The sequence below is a fragment of the Bos indicus x Bos taurus genome, chromosome 2 (genome assembly GCF_003369695.1).
Source record: "Bos indicus x Bos taurus breed Angus x Brahman F1 hybrid chromosome 2, Bos_hybrid_MaternalHap_v2.0, whole genome shotgun sequence".
Lineage (NCBI taxonomy): Eukaryota > Metazoa > Chordata > Mammalia > Artiodactyla > Bovidae > Bos > Bos indicus x Bos taurus.
This window is the reverse complement of record NC_040077.1, coordinates 98,275,346-98,295,862: the sequence shown is the minus strand read 5'-3', so window position 1 is coordinate 98,295,862 and position 20,517 is coordinate 98,275,346. Positions and strand designations below refer to the sequence as shown.

Genomic DNA, 20,517 nt, shown 5'->3' with positions numbered 1-20,517 from the left:
TAACCTTCACTAAGAATCTACAGAATATTCTTTTATAAAAATATATACATGGAAAGACAGTGAAGTTAGCTGGTACTATGGCTTCCCAGCTGGCTCAGTGGTAAAGAATCTGCCTGCCAATGCAGGAGATGCGGGTTTGATCCCTGGGTCAAGAAGATCCCCTGGAGAAGGAAATGGCAACCTACTCCAGTTTTCTAGCCTGGAAAATTCTATAGACAGAGGAACCTGACTGGCTACAGTTCATGGGGTCGCAAAGAGTTGGACATGACTTAGCAACTAATCAACAATAATAACAATGGAGTATGTAATGATCATAAAATGCAGTCCTTGAAAGTTTGGGTCCTTGCTTTGTCTCCAAATTATCTTTGAACTTTGGGTTCTTTACACAGCTAATATTCTGGAAACTTGATTATACTCTTCTGGAATGTCAGTTTGGGTAATTGTATTTGAAAAATCAATTCATAGAACTATAGAATTATATATGAGTTCTTTAGTACAACTTCCCAATCTAACAAGTGAGAAAAATGACAGAGACAATATTGATGTATCCAAAGTTCCACAGTCAGTGGAAGAATAAAAAGGATAATTCAGGTTCCCTGACTCTTTCTTAAGTCAAAACTTCTTACACACTCCATGAAACACTGTTGCTACATAAAAATACCTTTGTGTGTGCTTAGTTGCTCAGTCATATCCGACTCTGCAACCCCACATACTATAAAGCCTCTGTCCATAGGATTCTCCAGGCTAGAATACTGGAGAAGGTTGCCATGCCCTTCTCTAGAGGTTCTTCCCAGCCCAGGGACTGAATCTGGGTCTCTTGCATTGCAGGCAGATTATATACCATCTGAGCTACCACCAAGGAAGCCCCCAAAATACCTTTAGAGGTAAATATATTTTCATATAAATGGCATGGATTTTAAATACCAGATGTTAAATATATTAATAGATACAAAAGGCATTAATTACTTTTCCTTCCAGTTGTGCTTGCTAGCAATTGTTAAATAGATATAAATTCCTTTAGTTGTGAGATTTACCTATAGACAAACCACATGTTGTTTGGTCTTGCGAAGTTTTGCTGAAATAAAATAATGTGTATTACATCCTTGAGTCAAGAGAACTATATTTTTTGTCTAATGCTTGCTATACACCTGACAAAGATAGTTGAGGACTCAAATTAAGGATTAATTTGCACTTTTTAACAACATCTGCAAAGTGCAATTAAGAAGCAGATTTTTCACAGCCGGTTTTGACCACCCAGATTTTGATTAGTTTATGATTAGCCAGCAAACAAAGCCAGCTCACAAAACCATTTGCCTCAATCTGGCAGCAAGCTCATTAATAACCACGTTCATAGAGGACGTGACTGGGAGCCAGCCTACAGAAATGGGGACTATAATTTGCAAATGCAGCACAGTCTTTCACTAGCTGTCACTTTTCCAAATCAGTCTGTAAAGAATCTGCAGACCCATGGTCAATCGTTCTGGTCTTACCCGGTAGCTTTTGAGGCCAGGGCAGAGCTTCGGGACAATCTGGCATTCACTTCAATGATGCAGTATTCCATTGAGGTAGGATGAAGGGCAAATTGAATGTTGCATTCACCCACAATGCCCAAGTGGCGAACGACATTGATTGAAACACGTCTCAACAACTGAAACTCCGCATTGGAGAGTGTCTGGGCAGGGGCCACGACAACTGAATCACCTGTACATCCAGGAAACACTTGTTATTTGGAAGCATATATAAACCAGCTCAGTGACTTAACAATCCATTTGCGTGACCCAAGACACAGAATAGGCTAAGGGTTTGCTGGGAATAGAATTATCTTAAGGAAATACATACAAAGCACGTTCCCTCTGATTGTTTCATCTATATTACTCGGACAATAGACTATACAATCCATGGAATTATCCAGGTCAGAATACTGGAGTGAGTAGCCTTTCCCTTCTCCAGGGGATCTTCCCAACCCAGGAATAGAACCCAGGTCTCCCACATTGTGGGCAGATTCTTTACCAGCTGAGCCACAGGGGAAGCCCATGAATACTGTAGCAGGTAGCCTATCCCTTCTCCAGCGGACCTTCCCAACCCAGGAATCAAACCAGGGTCTCCTGCATTGCAGGTGGATTCTTCACCAACTGAACTATCAGGGAAGCCATGATAGCTCAGACATGTTTACAGAAATCACTCTAAGCTTTCCCAAATGTATCCAGCAATCAAGGCTTAGTCATCTACTTACTCGATTGACATTAACTTCTTCAGTTTCTCTTCTCTGTATCATAAATCATCTCTCAACTAATTCCTTCCATAAAATATCAACTCCTCTTCACCTATACTGGCTCATCCATCAATTTTCTGTATCACATCCCTTCCCATTTTCTCACTTCTCTCCCATCACAGCCCCCTGTATCTTCAATATGTTATTCCTTAGTCACCATCCTTTCCACCTACAAACAAGCTCTAATCATTACAAGCTCAAAAAGCCCCTTCCCCAACTGCCAGATGGTTACAAAAAACATCTCTCTCATTCCTTAATGACAAAACCTCTTGAAAGTTTACCAGTTCTACTCATCACTCGCAGCCATATAATTCCTTTCCACATGGCTCACATAACCAACCTTGCATTCAAACTGTTCTCTTAAATATCCAAAAGCAACATTGAATCCTCATTCTTGACCTTTCATAGTATTTGCTACAGTCAAAATCAAAGCTCTTTTATAAAACTTGTGCCTACATTGGCTTACTTGGTAACTATCACTCCCTTCTTTTTCTTCAACACCAATCCTTTATTTTTCTTCCACCTATAAATCTGTTTCCCAGGGTTTGATCATTGACTCTAGTTTTCTTTCTACATCTATGGTCTTGAATACTCAGTCTATGCTTCCAGTTTCCACTATTTCCTTTATACCAAGACTTCCAATAACCTTGCATTAACTTCTTTATTTTTATCCTTTTTCTTGAATTACAACTCCATATTCTCAAACCTCTTTTAGAGATTTCCACCCACCCTTCAAATTTAGCATTTCTAAATCCTAAGTCATCATCTTTGCCCTCTTGTCTAACTAGCTTCACTTGCTGAGAAACCTATTTATTTCGTCTATTTCTATTTACTGTGGCTATTTTCTTATTCGCTTGGTGACTAAAACTCTGCTTTAAGCCTTCTTAATCTCATGCCCTACTTCTCAACATCAAGTCTTACATATTCCATCTTCACTATATTGCTTATGTTTAACCCCTTCCTCAAGTGAAATCAAGATAATAATACATCCCCTACTTCAGAGAGTTTTTGTGAAGATGAAATTAAATATGGGAGTATTTTGAATCCTGTGAAATATGTATGTATACAATTGTATCACTATTGTGCCCGCTAAGAATACTAATTTAAAGAAAGGAACTTAATAACAAGTGCTTTGAGCCATCAGATACATGAGTTGAAGGCACTACCATAATGCTTGAAGATTCCTTGCCTACCTGTATGAACACCCATGGCATCAACATTTTCCATGTTACAGACAGTGACACAATTGTCATTAGCATCTCGGACCACTTCATATTCTATCTCTTTCCAACCTGTCACTGACTTCTCCACCAGAATCTGGTTGGTCATAGCAAAAGCCTGGAAATTGGTGAAAAAAGAAACCGAAGAATAAGAAAGGAACTAGGTTTAATGTATTTGGCAAAGTGCCCCAGCCTAAACCCTGGTCCCACTGAAGTCTCAAGCCTAGTCCCCATCCTTTTCTATGCTCCAGAAGGCACCATGTGTCAGAAAATCAGTGAGGTACTAGGAATAGCATCCTGCAGTGAATATGCTTGATTTATATTATTGAGGCTTGCCATTCAAAGTGCTGATATGACATTAAATCAAACTAATTTAGGCAAAAGGGAAAATAATTGAGCAATCAGGCAAAGGAAAATGAAATTATTTCAGTAGCTAGGCTTCTGTGAAACCAGAAAATGTGATAAGTGCAAATAAATATGGAAAAATAAGTCTAAAGACTCTTTCTCTAAAATAGCTGAGGATGCTTTGTAAAGAACATACACAATAAAAGTCACTTGATGTTGATGAGGAGAAGAAAGGAGATGATGATGGTTGTAAACAGTTAGCCAAGATGGCATATGAAACTTGGGAATTAGAAGAATCATATGCAGCTATTATTATGGGTAATCACTGCCTAAGTGCTTAAATATTGAGTCATAGATCATGCATGCTTGATTAAACAGATATGAATTAGTATAATTATCGTTCCTTATTTACTCTGTACCCATTGCTGAGTAGAATGCTGAACCCAAAATCTGAAAGAGGTGGTCTCTAACCTTAGGACATTTAGTTGCTGAAAAATCCAAGGAAGAAATGTCCCTTTGTCTCATAGTAGATTTGATTTGTGATGGCAATAAAAGCAACTGGACAACGTAGTCTGATTTTTTTCAAATTATTAGCAGGTACCATAATGAAATAGTAACTCAACGTAAGTTATTCTGTGATGTGCCTCAACACTGTTTTTTTTAACCTCAGTCAACACTGCAGGCTCCAGCATGTGCACTTGAAAACGTAACACTTTTGGCCTCACAGCTACCCATGATGAGGTTTTCAAAGTGGTTAAGAAACTCTGTAGCCAGTGTGAACAACTTAATAATGATTAATTTATCATTTGGATTACCTGCTAATAGAAGAAATCTCGGAAACAAAGGAGATGAATGGGGGAAGCCTTTTGCATTCTAATGCAACAGACTGGACACAAGGACAGTTAAGATGAGCTTCCATTGTTGCCTCAGCTTCTTTTTCTTTCAAGTCTCAGATTTTATACAAAGATAATTTAGGGACCTACATCAGGTTAATGTAGTTTCTAATGATGCTAAATATAATCTCAAGAGAGTAAGGGGTAGCTTGAAAGTGAGTGTTGGTAGCTCAGTTGTTTCCCACTCTTTGTGAACCCATGGACTATAGCCTACCAGGCTTCTCTGTCCATGGGATCTCCAGGCAAGAATATATGGGTGGGTTGCCATTCCCTTCTCCAGGAGATTTTCCAAATTCAGGGATTGAGCCCAGATCTCCTGCACTGCAGGCAGATTCTTTTGCTTAGAATATAACAATATACATCATTTTTCTCACAGGAAAAGCTAGCTGTATAAATAATTTAAAGTATCCCATTCCAAAGTTAATCTTCATTGTAAATATTTTGGACGACTGAATATTCAGAGTGCTTTTATACTGTAAAAAAATATTTTTAATTGAGAATAAATATACATTGTCATGATTGACAGTAATAATGAGGTTGTTAATATTAAAAACATTAGGAATATCTAATGTGCTAGAGGAAAAAAATGTATACCTCCATAAGCATCTTTTCTTTAAATACATGATTCAAAAGTCCAGAATGGAAACAAGAAACATTTATATTAGAAATGTTTCTCTTTGTGGAGGTTTGTTTTGGCAACTTTAGAAAAACTCAGTCCATGTTTTGGACATGTAAATTTGCCATTGCAGTTATTTGTTGTTGTTTAGTTGCTAAGCCCAAATCTGACTCTTTTGCAACCCCATGGACTGCAGCCTGCCAGGGTCCTCTGTACATAGCATTTCCCAGGTAGGAATACTGGAATGGGTTTCCATTTCCTTCTCCAGAGGATCTTCCTAACCCAAAGATCAAACCCATGTCTCCTGTTTGGCAGGTGGATTCTTTATCACTGAACCACCAAGGAAGCCCTGCAGTTATTTAAGTACATTTAACTTTATTTATCTATTCTCAAAATCTTACAACAATTCAAGGACATCATCTTTTCTGTTTCACTCTCAAAAGTAATGATAAAGGTATAAACTCTGCTTGATATTTACTCAACACCCCCCAGAATAGCCATCACAATAATTCTGTCAGCTTTGTATCCATAACTGCCCCATGGAAAGTTATATGAGCCTCTTGGGCACAAACACATCCATTAAATGTGAACAAAAGTCACTGCTCTCATGGAGCATGGTTTCTGTGTTAATATCTATTTTTTGGAGCATATCTGAATTTTCTCAAGATTTTCCCTTTAATACTTAAGAAAAGAAGTATTCAGAAATCCATTAGAGTGATTTTGCTGAAAAGTAAATTGTAAGCACTCAAATCTCACTTTTGCTTATATGTGTGTGTGGCAGTTGGCAAGAGAAACCACTCATTCATGATACTATGAGGTTTATACTATATTTATTTTAGACACCTAAATTTGAGGTAAAGCTAAGCTGCTCAATATGTTATATTTTCCTTACTGGACACCATCCATGTCATATTGTTTCAAAACATAACAGCAAAATGGAATATTATATTCTGGGTGTTTTTTTTTAAGCCACTAAAATAAGTTTAACATCATATGTGTTTTGGAGCAGATTTTGAAGCAGAGGGAGATAGAATTGGATTGGCTGCCCAACAATGAAATCAGTAGACAGTACAGTGAAGATAGCTTCACTGCACTTCCATTTCAAAAGTGTCATATCTTGGACAACAATTTAGAGATGTGGCAGTGATTTATAAACAGAGAAAAGGTCATTTTTTTTTTAATCTGTGTAACTTTCTTTAATTGAAAGAGTACATCAGGGAGTTTTCTTATTAAGAATTTGGTCTGCAAAAACACATACCTTTGTGCTGAGGTCCATTAAAGTCTCCCTATTAGGACAGAGGCCTGAGCCTAACCCGCCCAGGGCGTAAGCAGAACGGATCATCACCGGGTAGCCAATGTTGTCTGCTGCCTTCAGTGCATCCTCAATCTGTCAACAAGAACATGGACTCAAAGCTGTAAATGCTGACCACACTAGCAGAGAATACCAACCAAGAGAGTCTGGTGATTCAAGTGTGACAGTTTATTTGGGGGAAAAGACTATGTTCAATTATTCCCTCATTGCCTTCTGAGAAAGAAGTATTATTTTAAGGATTTTAAGTTAAATTTTAGGATTTTTTAATGTACAGTGAAGGCTCTTTTCTAATCCCTTTGGGGTAAATTTTATTAAAATTTAATAAAAATATTAATGATAAATTGTTAAAAAATAGAAATAATGACCAAAGGCAAAATAATTGTCATTCATTTGAGAATGAGGGCCGTATTGAAATTTTACATTCAGTGTAAAAGTCTTCATCTCGTAACAAAACAAGGTTTTCTACTACAGAATCTAACTGGAATGCTATCTAGAATGAGAGTTTTCATTTTCCAAGTTCAGTCAGAGAGTGGTCCCAGAAGCTTGGAATTTTTTTTGTTTTTTAACTTACAGAATACAACATATGGTGGCTATATTTTTCTGTCATGGAATATTATTACACTACCAATGGGAGTGTAATTACACCTTTCCCATATGCCTGTTTCTCATCCTAAGGAAGCAAGGACATAATTAAATCGGGCAATGAAAGAATAAATGTATAGCAAGAGCTTTCCAAATGTTCAGCAGAGCTATCCTGGGACTACTCCTGATTGACAGCTTTGCAACATGCTATGTACTTGATAATGCTCTTTTCTGAAAACACACATAGCCCATTTTTAGTTGTCCCAGCAGTATCTGCCTTATCCCAGAAGATTTGCCTGTTTCTACAATGGGGAAGTTGCATCAGAAACTGCTTCCACTACCCCCATTTCACTGACTGTATGCCTGAAATCAGGAATAAAGTCACAGACAAAAACAGATACACAGAAAGTCTGACTTTTTCCTGGTATCTGGTAAAAGCCTATCAAGAGGTACAGGACACTATAGAACGTGATTAAGAGAAATAAAGAACAAACTTTCCTCTTTAAACAACTAAGTCACAGGTTTCTCAATTATAAATATTACTGATTAGATCCAATGGCCTTTTTTGTAAGATGATTTTATTGTAAAATGTTTATTACATTCTAACAAAAACTTTAAAATCAATCATTTCCCATTTGTAGGACATTCTCACAAAATGTGTGACTAATCCCAGGAAGAAGGTAAAAATTACTTTGGCATTGCAAGTTGATATGCTTCTTTGTTTTGATTCAGGAGATCTGATACTCAGGGCACTTCAGCCATTGATAAACCACATCACCTGTGGGTTTATGCTTCCCTTTTCATAAAATAAAATATTAATATGCATCCCTAATGTTTCAGTATTGAATGTTGCAATTAATACACAGTGTCCTTGAAGTACTAACACATTTCTGGAAGAAAATATATGCAAATAAAACACTTTATTATTTTTCAGCATGACAAATCATTCTCTCTAAATGCAAGACACATAATGGCCCTGCTTCTCTAGAACAAAGATTTCTTACCGATTCCACTGCAAAGCTTGGAGCAATTTTTTCATTAATTTCATTTAGTTTGTCTGAGAACAGCTGTCTATCTTCTGTGGCCATAATAGATTCAACTGAAGTTCCCAGGACTTTCACACCATATTCCTTGAGCACACCTCTCCTGAATAATTCCACTCCTACAGAACAACAAAATAAATAAATCAATACATAACAATAATAAATAAGCAAAATAAATCTGTTTTTAAAATATCTTATGTTCTCTATAACAGATATCTGAACGCAACTTTTTAAAAAAAAATCTTAACTGCAAAAAGCCCCCATTGGCCACAAAAGAATTATACTTAGGGTAAAGAAAAGTTTTGAAAGAAAAATTCTGAAGACATTTTAGCAACATATTTTGTTGATGCTAAAATATCTTCAGAATTTTTTTTTCCAAAAAGTTTTTGTTGGTACTGGGCTTTTCAGGTGGCACTAGTGGTAAAGGGCCTACCTGCCAATGCAGGAGGTTTAAGACATGTGGATTCGATCCCTGGATTAGGAAGATCCTTTTGAGGAGGGTTTGGCAACCCACCCCAGTATTCTTGCCCGCAGAATCCCATGGACAGAGGAGCCTGGAGGGCTACAGTCTATAGGGTCGAAAAGAGTCGGACATGACTGAAGCTACTTAGCACACACATGCACTTTGTTGGTGTTACTATTACATGTATGTTCACTTTTATTCTCAGAATAAAAATTATTATTCTAATTAATAAAAATCATAGGATTACTGTAAGGCTTAAGATTTTAGTATATTTCCTTTCCTTCTAAGGAAAGTCTATTTCTATAATGAACTTCTCTTATTTAAATAATCCCACTGATGTAGGTATCTATCTGGGCTAAAAAGTATCAAAATTGTTTGTGTTCCCACTAACTTGACGTCTAGTTTTGGCTGCTTTTTACAGTTGATATACACATTACATCACCAATTGCTTCCTGGAACTAGCCATGGGATTCTCAATAATGATCTATTTCTAAAGGTTTAAAACATTTTAAATAGGACAGAGCTTGGACTCAGCAGTTGTGTGAAGGGATGATAGAGAGACTCATCTATGTGACCATGAAAATATATGTAACACATAAGAGCACAGAGCACTTAATCAATGTTAATTTTCATTTTTCATTCATAATAGTTCTCAGAGTTTCACTGGAAGCAGAGAAAAGCAGTATCATGGGACAGAGGAGGGGACTCAAAAAAACCTACTTAACCACCGCAAAGCATTAAAGCAAAAGGTTTCCCTTTTGTGCCCCAGCTGTTCTGGGGAATAAACTGGTAATTATCATCATGTGACATTATCAGGTGGCTGTTTGCTAAGCTTCCTCACACGGAGGAAAGCTTTTATGAACACACAGAGCACAAATGTTAAATAAATTAAAATAAATTGTTATATATAGGTACATAAAGCAAAACTCTGCAAATAAAAGAACTCACCACAATTCAGAGCTGTCTGGCCACCCATGCCTAGAATTAACCCATCTGGCCGTTCCGCTTTGATGACCTCTGTGACAAACTGAGGGGTGATGGGAAGAAAGTAGACAGTATCTGCTTGCTTTAAGCCCACTTCATTGGTTTGCACCGATGCAATATTTGGGTTCATCAGGACAGTTTTGACATTTTCTTCCTGAAAGAAACAAAAGGATCTAGAATCTTAACACGTGATCTAAAGAGAATAGTCATAATTCAAATGAAGAGTATTATTGGGTAACAAAATTTTAGGTTATTCCATGGGCTGCAGAGATCAGTAACAGGACCATTGTGAATGGAAGTTAAAAGATGACAAACATTTGGTGAGAGGAAGAAAGAAAATTTCTTGAAAATAAAACTATCTAAAAAGAACTGCTACTTCATGACAATCATTCTAAATTCCTTGTCACTACCTGTATCAAGCAAAGCTGGAGATGTTTTCTATAGAATTTGACCAGAGGTCCGCAAATACTACGCAACTTTACGGCTCAATTGACCCTAAAAGAATAAAATATTCTGAATTTTTCTGAATGAGTAAAATATAAAATGGAAAAAAGACAACATCAAAACTGCTTCCTTTTCTAACGTTTCTTGAAAAATAACATTGAGCATGTGCTTTAAATGCAAGATAATGTATTCCCATCTAGCTGGAAGCACTGAGAGCCTTCTGCTGGTTTCCATTTTCCTTAGATTTTCATGCCTGCTGTAGTGTTTTGACAAAGAGCGTTATACAACTGTTTATACATATAATATAAAAAGAAAATGACCATATGGCAAAAAAAAGAAAAAATAAAAATTTGTGTGTATATGTGTGTGTGAAGATATTCATAGCCCTATCTCATTCCTGACATCTGGAGAGACCCCTAAAATAATTCTTCATGTAGGGTACTAAGGATAATAACTTTATAAACCAGGATAAGGGTGACAGTTAGTAAAATAATTATTATGAAATATGGCCAGATGGTTCTTTTTTTTTACCCATCAACATGTCAATTTTGAACTCTTCTAAAAAGTCAACAAAATATTCAAATGAAAGTATAGAAATCATCCTTGAAAGCCCTACATATCCTTAGGGGGAGGGTCTGGATGAAAAATGAGATATATTTCATGCTACCTTAAATTCAAATAGTGCCTTAAAACTTGTGATGTTCTTTAATTCTTATTCTTCATCTAAAATGTATAACTTCACCTTTTGGATGTAATGCATATAAAAAATACTAATACAACTTATGAAAATATTAGTTCATAATAAAACTACCAAATAGGATAAAGAAATTGCAGGCTAGTTTAATGTGTTCTAAACTCTGAACACATTTAAATTGTGTTCTAACCAATCTTAACCATTGGACACCCACTAATTATCTATTGAAAGATAAGTTTAACCTCAATACAGTGAAATAGAGGATGAGATGGTTGGATAGCATTACCAACTCAATGGACATGGATTTGAGCAAACTCTGGAAGATATTGAAGGACAGGGAAGCCTGGCATGCTGCAGTCCTTGAGGTCGCAAAGAGTGGGACACGACTGAGCAACTGAACTGAACTGTGAAATAAAGCACACTTTGAAAGAGACACTGATGTATAGAACAGTCTTTTTGACTCTGTGGGAGAGGGAGAGGGTGGGATGATTTGGGAGAATGGCATTGAAATGCCTATAATATCATATATGAAATGAGTCGCCAGTCCAGGTTCGATGCACGATACTGGATGCTTGGGGCTGGTGCACTGGGACGACCCAGAGGGATAGTATGGGGAGGGAGGAGGGAAGAGGGTTCAGGATGGGGAACACATGTATACCTGTGGCGGATTCATTTCGATATTTGGCAAAACCAATACAATATTGTAAAGTTTAAAAATAAAAAAAAGAAAAAAGAAAGAAAGAAAGAAACCTGTTTAATCATGTTTTAAAAAAAAAAGAAAATGTACAAAAAAGCCTGTGTGCATGTGGGTGAACACACATGGGTGTATGGAGAAGAGTATTAAAAATAAAAACAAATGGAAAGAAGGGTAAAGTAATTGGGGCAGGGGGCTGTGTCTATTTTCAACAGACATCTGTCAGGAGAAAAATCTCTGTATATAGAATACTGAATAAAATAAAGAGAAAAAGGAAAAATTTGGCCATCTTTCATATTGGTTGGCCTCTTGCTGCCTTCCCTATGTAGCTCTTTCCTAGCCAGGTCTCTTTGTAAGAGTGTCTTAACACCACAAAACCTGTGGCAAGGTCACAGAGAGCACACATTGCCTTTGGATGGCCTGATTAACACTAAAATGTGGACTATTCTGGAAATAAGGACACCAAAGAGAAGGCAAGTTAGTTTTTCAACAGAAATAGCATACATGTACAGTGAGTTTTCTACAGGTTTATTTTACTATGATAAAGATGGGGAAGATTTCCAGAGACTGAGGAAACAGGGAGGATATTCTTAGCAACTTAGTTATTAAACCCTCTATTCCACTCGAAAATCCAGTTATACTATCCTGGTAGGTCATCCAGTCCAAGTCACAGATAGTGAAATTAGGTGGCCCACAATAACTTCTAAAGATTGGACAAAAGTCATTGTTGCCTTTACTCCTCTGGTTGGATCTTCCCCATTTCAACCAAAGAGAAGCCTGAAGTATCCCTTAGAACATTCAAAGTACTTTACAGCACCAGGTATGTCCAAGTTCTCTTTCACACAAAAGACAAATATGCTTTAAAAGCTCACTGCCTTAACAAGTACTATCTATAGTGTAGACTTATATGTTTTTAGTTTAAATAGGGATATCTTAGATAATTTTGGAGATTAATCCAATCTTCTTAATTTGCAGGTGTGCCCAGTTGAGAAAGTTAAAACTCTTGTCTGTGATCAAACTTCCTTTTATATAAGATGTGTAAGGAATAGTGAAGGAAATTAATTATAGTGACTTTGAAAAGAGATAGTGTCATAAATCTAAATTATAAAATACTAATTAGACTCATTAAAGGGAGTATATTAATTCCAGGAAAGATCATGGTCTCTCACCTTCATGGCTTTTACAGCTTGCGATCCCGAGTAATCAAATTCACCTGCCTGACCAATGGACAGACCTCCTGATCCTAGGATAAGGACTTTGGAAACCTGTAAGCAATAAAAAAATGACATCACTTTTATTACTAATATGGGAAAATAAGTCATTTTTAAGTATGGTAAATAACCTATATTGTCAGGCTTTATGTGGGGATTTAAAGTACAATGTTTTGAAATATACATGAGTAAAAAGATCAATAATTTAAACATCTCAAAAGCAATTTCCAAAGATCATGAAGCTTCTTTCACTTAAGCAAAAAATTTTTGGAAGAGGTCTACATCTTATTTAAACATATATAAATATCTAAAAATAACTACATATATATGGAAATGTATATCTATATGTGCTTATAATAAATATAATATATATAATTTTTAGATAATCTCCTTAAAATTTATTTGGCTAAATGTATTATTATTCCGTGGGTTTCTGCTGGACAAATAATGGGCATAAATGGAAACAAGCCTGTGAGCCTTTCCTAACAAACGAAAACACAGAAGGCAAGGGGAAACAGGAACACCTTTATATTTACATTTTGCCTTTACTTTGTGGTTCAATCCAGAAATATTTACAGAAAAAACAATAATAAAAAGATCATGTTTTAGCTACATACTGAAATTCATACAAGTTATACATATGACTTCAAGCAAGTAATAATACTGCTTATTTTTAACCACAACTGCCAAGCCATTCAGAGGAAGAAGATGTTCTAGGTCACTGCAAGAAACAAGGACTTAGGAAACAGTTTGTATTAATGGAGTGCCTACTGTGTGTAATGCAATGTAGAATCCCAAGTTCCCCTTTACCTCACCATTTAAAAAAGGAGGGCATCTGAAAAATATGAGCTGATATTATGAGAAAAACACTATATGGTGGATGGCTTCGTTAGCTATGGAGAACCCACAGTTTGATTCCACACTGAGTGGCTGGATTACCTCCAATCTCTCCATCTCAGTAAAAGAGGCTGTCATAGAAATCTTTAACACAAACTATCTAATTCCACTTATCATTTTATGTAAGCATATAAATCAATTATTTTTGTTCATGATAAGAGGATTTTACATATATGTGTGTGTATATATACACACATATATAATAAATATACATATATGTACATGTGTGTATGTACCTATATATACATATATGTGTGTGTACATATATAATACACATATATACATATATATATGTATATATACTTAAAAATACATCTATAGCCTTCTACATTTTATGTAATAATGATGTGAGTATGCCTTAACTTTGAAAGAAATGAGTGAAACCTTTTCATATTAACATACATATTCAAACAAATAAGGATTCAAGTCTTAGGCTATATTAATCCTTATCTATCTGCTCTTTGGAGGTAAAATAATATTATTCCATTCATGATGTTAAATAATAGATCTTCTAGTTAAAAAAATGTGATCATTATAACGACTGTAGTCTGAACTGTATCTCAAGCACGCATCGGGCTCTGGTTTATCGAGTAATGGACAATTCATCAAATTTGAAATTAAATTAAGTCTTACTCCTTATTAAATTATTTTTATTAAAAATGTTCTAGAAGAGGTGAACTTTAAAAGACATGATTTTTAAATCACAACATGAAGGTTCCAGTGAACATCCAATGACTCATGTAGAATAGACCAAATAGTTAGCTGTTAAAATGACGGATGATTGCAATATCACCAATCATCTTTCATAGACATCAAAACAGTTTACTTCATTCACTTAATAAAGGCATCACACAATAGAGAAAATCCAAAATACATACACCAAAAAGAAGCCCACGTATACTGACCTCAACTCGAGATGCTACTAGGCCTGGCTTCGGTAGTACCGATGTAATGGTGGTTCCTTTCTCCTTCTTTATCAGTGAGACAAAGGAATCAAACAGATACTAGAAAAAATAGAGCCAACTAGTTAGAAGTTGCAAAACTCACAAAATTGTCACTTAAAATACAGTATGTCCAGTTCAACTTGAACTTTAGATAAGCAACAAATAACTTTTTAGGATAAGTATTCCTATCAATATTTGTTTGGGGGTGGGGGTTGCCAAAGCTAGCAAAACTAAATATTTATTACTATAAGAATTAGATCAAATAAACACTTCTAACTGCTCATGTCAAATTCTATTAAAAGAACATTTTCAGCAGACAATGAACATTTCAGATAATGCCTTCTGAGAATGTCATTTTCAGCCCCTTAATTATGAAGCATTTTCTTCTTCTAAATAAAACTCTAGCTGTGCAAAAAAAAAAAAAGAAAAGCTATACTACTTATGCACCCTACTGTGAGAAATAACTGGATTTTTAAATTATCTATCAGGTCTAAAAATATCTCTAAAGATTGTGTTACATATACAAATATTTCTAAGATTCATAAGCTTTACAATGAATTTATTTCCACTGTTGCACTAGACATGACAAATTTCAACAAATATATTCATTTTGCAACTATTTGGCAGAAAAAAAGAACTAAGTGAGACCAGATATCACATATTTTAATTTCAGTGTTCCTAATCTGAAGTAGGCAAATAATAGGCAAATAATCTAAATTTTAAGTTAAGTATTTAGCACACATTAGGCAATAGATGTATATGTATGCAACTAATGTTATTTTTGAGTGTGGATAATGTTGTACTGACTTTGGCTATTAAGAACCGTTCTTTCCTAATAATACTGAAACAAGAAAAAAATACAAATATCTGAAAAGGGCAATTCGGGGATGAGGAAGTAGAGTCTACAGAGGGAAAATTCCTCTTCTCCTCTTCATTTTGCCTAGCTGTCTTTTCTGAGAGCATCTGCTGACAAGGAAGAATTGTCAGTACCACTACTGCAGGCCCTAGCATGTACAAGAGGAAGAGTCACTTCAGACTTCCCAGACTTCTCTGAATATCTCCACAAGCCCTTTTTGGAAAGATGTTCTTGAACACTGAACCAAAAACTCACACAAATATGTAAAAATATTAAATTTAAAACAAAACTCCTCTAGGCATTCCTTATGGTTCTTTGCTTAAGCCATCTGACTCATATGTGTGTGCAAGCATACCTTCCCCACTCCCCACAACCCTGCTCTTCTTCTTGCTCCTGCTGCTGTTTATTTTCCCTTTATGGCTACACAACCAGTTGCCATAGGGATTTTCGTGAAGTTACAGATGGGGGATTAAAATTTCATTTCAGTTATGAGAACCAGAGAGCAAGAGGGAATTCATTTGCATAGTGCAACAATTGTAAATTTCAGAACTAAATATATTAAAATGATAATCATTTAAATAAAAATCACAGTTTCTTAAGGGCTTTCCGACTTCAAATTTTTAAAAAGATTGAAGTTTCCTCCATGATATTCATGGGGAAATTTTTCAAACAACACAGGCATTATCAAAGCACTCTTTTGAAGAATGATTTGTACCAACACCACCCAGGTATTTATTTTGTTTTCTCAATTTTTCACATAAGTATATTTCTGATTTTAAAAAATTTTAATATGTAATAGACCTCATCTTTCTGACATACCTCAGTGTCTGTTGGCCCTGGGCCAACTTCTGGGTGGAACTGCACACCAAAGAAGGGTTTGCTCTCATGCATAATCCCCTAAAGGAATAAGAAATTGGAAGAAATTCATTCAGTAACAATGAGTGTCAACCAGGAATAGGTATGAATCAGTGGACAATGAAGTTCAAATTTTCAAAACTAAGTTAAAAGTTTAAGAATGTTCTAAAAATAAACAGTACTAATAAAAATAGGCCAATTCCCCTATTTAAAAAAAAAAAAAAAAACTAGCCTGTTCTATAACATTTCAGGCCCTTCTAGGCTCTGATCAGAACCAATCAAATCTTCTTTTTTTCCAACTCCTAAATTACTTCTCCAAGGGTTTCTCAAAGGCTACTTCAGTGTTGAGTTGCAGAGACCTGCATAGACTGGTCCCAAACAGATCTTCTTCTACCAATCACCCATTAGCAATGAATGTGTAAAACAGTCATTGATTAACCACTCAAATTGTGGGTCTTTAATGAGTCAACTGATAAGGGAATAAGACAGAAAGAAATTACTTTTTTAAAAAGTAGAGGGCTATGGAAAATAATCTATAACAAGAATTATTCCACATACATACCCTAGAAAAGCCCACATAAATAAGGGAAAGGTATTTGTGAAACAGAGTATTAAAACTCCTGAATTTCTCTTCACTCACTTACCTCGTTTGTTTGATCATTAACATTCACAAAAAGTGGTTTCCAGCCAGCAGGAAGGGTGCTGTCCAGGGCATAGCCATGATTCTGAGCAGTAATGAAAGCCTGTCTATTTGTGATATTCAAAACAGGTTGATTCTGCCCTCTGGATAGAAAAGGTGAAAAATAATATAGAAAAGGAAAGGCAAAGAAAATAATATAAATGCATTAGATGTAAAATAGAGAGTAAGAAAAGCCTATTAAAATTCAAAAGTTTCAATTGCTTAGTGAAAAATTACTCCATGAGAAAAATCACAGATTGTTAATCCCATAATTTTAGCCAAAAAAAAAAGTCAATTCAGGAAGCTTTGTTGTGTGCTAAATATCAGGTCTATTAAACTTATATGATCGGTTTTAAAAAAGGGGAATTGCACTCATAACAAAAAAGTTAAGAGATGCTTACTAGCTTGCTGCTGCTACTGCTGCTAAGTCGCTTCAGTCGTGCCCGACTCTGTGCGACCCCATAGACGGCAGCCCAACAGGCTCCCCCGTCCCTGGGATTCTCCAGGCAAGAACACTGGAGTGGGTTGCCATTTCCTTCTCCAATGCATGAAAGTGAGAAGTGAAAGTGAAGTCGCTCAGTCGTGTCCAACTCTTAGGGACCCCATGGACTGCAGCCTACCAGGCTCTTCCATCCATGGGATTTTCCAGGCAAGAGTACTGGAGTGGGGTGCCATTGCCTTCTCCGATGCTTACTAGCTTAGAGACAGACAAATATAAGCAATTTCTTTTAATGCTGCTGCAGTAATTTTAAAGCCAAAAGAGAGTACTTAGGGGATAATAAAGAGGTTACTCCTCAGTCCTGAATCATTTTGAATCATACTTCATGTGGAGGGTGGACTGGGAGGGAAAGTTCCATGTTGAATAAATTAACATCATTTAGGGTAAGGAAGTAAAACCAATAGGATCTGAAGGTTGCTGGGTTCTTGAGTTACACTAGTTTTATAAAATTGTCAGCAGCAGCAGTGCTCTGAAATCAAGCTTAAAATCCGAACATTTTCCCTTGGAATATCATTTGAGTATTATAACTTCAATTTAAGTCAAGGAAGAGAAAATAACTTTAAATTTTGACAAAGTTATTGTTAGAGAAGGCTGCCTTTCCAATATGTGATAAAAATTGTAGCAGGTAGTCAGACAACTGTGAACCATGTAATAGTGTGGCTATCTATTTATTCTGAAGAAAACGCCATGTAAGTTCTCTAAGCCTTTTTGGTTTAGTTACTAACAATATTTCAGAGCCAGTCTGACATGTAAACAGAAGCATAACTGCCTTACCTGTTGGCCATGGACATCTTGTAGACTTGGGCACCAGCAGCCAATCCTGTTATTAAATTTCCTGTACTGATTCCAAACAATGGTTCCTTGCGATCACTCTCCAAGATCTAAATTAGGAAAAAAACTTTATTAATCCAAAAGATCAGGTCCAAAATATAAAAATATATACAACCTCTGAAGAAGTAAAATGAAGCATTTTTGCCCCTTAATTTACAAGGTAAAGAAAATAGTAATTGAATAAAAAGTTAGATTATGACTAAGGACAGGATTGACAATTTGCAAGCATTAAAATTCAATAGAATGTACTTAACATCCAGACTAAGTTAAATCTAGTTTAATATTTCTCTAGAAATTTGAAAGTCTTATAGGTCCCAAGGTCATGGTGAGTAACACAAGTTATCATCTTACAATTGTTCAGACAACACATTTGGAAATCGGACTCCAGCTATTAACACTCAAGGACACAATCTCAGTTACTCTGCCTGAAGGTCTTTGCTCTTTCTCCTGTAGAACTCTCTCCTGGCTGTGCTGACATTACCTCAAAAGTCACAAACAGAAGTACTAAAAATATTTTTGTATAAATAAAGTATATTACAGAACAGACTCCCTCCAGTTCACACACAGACACACACTCTCCAGGTTCACCATACCTTTTTTACATTCTGAATTAGTGGTTGTGCAAGAGCTGGGTTACCAGGTCCTCCAGCAATTAAAAGCCCATCATACTCCATCTTGGTGAAATCATGATTCCAAGGCACTACATGCACTTCTGCCCCTCGCTGGAAAAGAAACACGAGATGGTCAACTGGGGACTTCCCTGGTGCCCCACAGGGAGTATGGGCTCGATCCTTTGTTGGGGAGCTAAGATTCTCATGGCCAAAAAAACAAAACATAAGCAACAGAAGCAGTTTTGTAACAAATTCAATAAAGACTTGAAATGGCCCACATCAAAAAAAAAAAAAAAAAACTTTTTTATAAAAGAATTTAATAATATTTAATAATTCAATTTAATAATATTTTTATTTGCCAAAGTGCTTAACCTTCTCTTGGCTAATTATTCCCGAAAGGGAAGGGAAACAGAGTACATGACTCAAATAAATAATGCTGAGCAAAAATTCCTTAGGTGACATATTTTGTATGGTGTAAAGGGACTCTATAATAAAATGCGGAAAAAACAGCATTTAAGTTTTGATTCTAAAAAAATAGATAATGCACTTTCCCATACTTCCTCTCACTTCAGGAGGTTGCAAACCTAAAGGCTTCATGACTAGGCACACAAGAACACAGGTGATCTTCACTTACTCCAAGAAAGGGAGTGGCAAAACAGAAGATAAACCCATTTCCTCCAATATTTATTTTGGTCCACCTCTCACCTTTTTCAATTCCTCATTTTTTTAATCTTACCAAATTTTAATCAGCCTTCTTTCCTCGGTTTTTTCATACTTATATTCTAATAGAAAAATTAGAACGTTTCTATACAAAAGTGGATGGAAGATGGCTTTGATTGTTTTGCTAGAAGCATTTAGCAAGCTAAGAATTTGAGAGAAAGAAGTTTCTTTGGAAAAGTTTCCAAGAAATACTAATAGCAAAGCAACATGGTTAAAGACCCTAATAAAGTATACATTATCAATCAGATACCACAACACACAAATAGAGCTTTGGATCACTGGGGAACTCTGAGAACCAGTATAGAATATTCACCTAAAAACAGCCTACCCATGTGGCAAAGGAGCTGGGGAATTGACACTGTCATTGACTGGGGCTGCTCCAGGGATCATTAATTCTATATCATTTCCTGCCTGCCAGCAGCCTCCAACCAACCAAAGAGAGCCCTCAGGCAATGAGATGCAGACACTTGCAATTGGAAGATGGACTAAATGGCTTAAAATGATAAAATAAGAGGGCCACATGGCTAAGCCATCTACAGCATCTACTGTTTATGAGTCCATGCACATTTTTGTTAATAAAATTAATCAGCGCTTGTACCATGTCTCAGAATGTCAATCAGTAAGTGAAAAGAACAGTCATCATTTTCTTCTGTGTATTGTAGTCTTTGAACATTTTTGGGTTTTAATAGCAATCTACATCTCTAATTTTAACAGGGATAAATGTATTATTTCATGGACCAAAGGCAGCGAGAATATATCTTCTAACTTCTGAGAAAGTATACAAGCTTTCTCTGAAACAGAAAATCAGATTAATACTAGTGATCAGTATTACAAACCCCCATCCTTGAGATG

General features: G+C 35.9%; 1 protein-coding gene across 1 annotated transcript in view; it reads right to left on the bottom strand.

Annotated features, from left to right (window-relative positions):
• The window catches only part of CPS1 (carbamoyl-phosphate synthase 1), a 139,753-nt gene that overhangs the window by 79,243 nt on the left and 39,993 nt on the right, over positions 1–20,517 (bottom strand). Inside the window, exons 8-18 of the mRNA XM_027566563.1 lie at positions 18,928–19,056; positions 18,278–18,384; positions 16,970–17,108; positions 16,290–16,367; positions 14,576–14,674; positions 12,732–12,827; positions 9,695–9,884; positions 8,245–8,402; positions 6,605–6,733; positions 3,466–3,610; positions 1,491–1,701 (exon numbers count right to left, since the gene is read on the bottom strand). Coding sequence (XP_027422364.1) covers positions 1,491–1,701; positions 3,466–3,610; positions 6,605–6,733; positions 8,245–8,402; positions 9,695–9,884; positions 12,732–12,827; positions 14,576–14,674; positions 16,290–16,367; positions 16,970–17,108; positions 18,278–18,384; positions 18,928–19,056 — 1,481 coding nt within the window. The remainder of the gene's footprint in view (positions 1–1,490; positions 1,702–3,465; positions 3,611–6,604; positions 6,734–8,244; positions 8,403–9,694; positions 9,885–12,731; positions 12,828–14,575; positions 14,675–16,289; positions 16,368–16,969; positions 17,109–18,277; positions 18,385–18,927; positions 19,057–20,517) is intronic.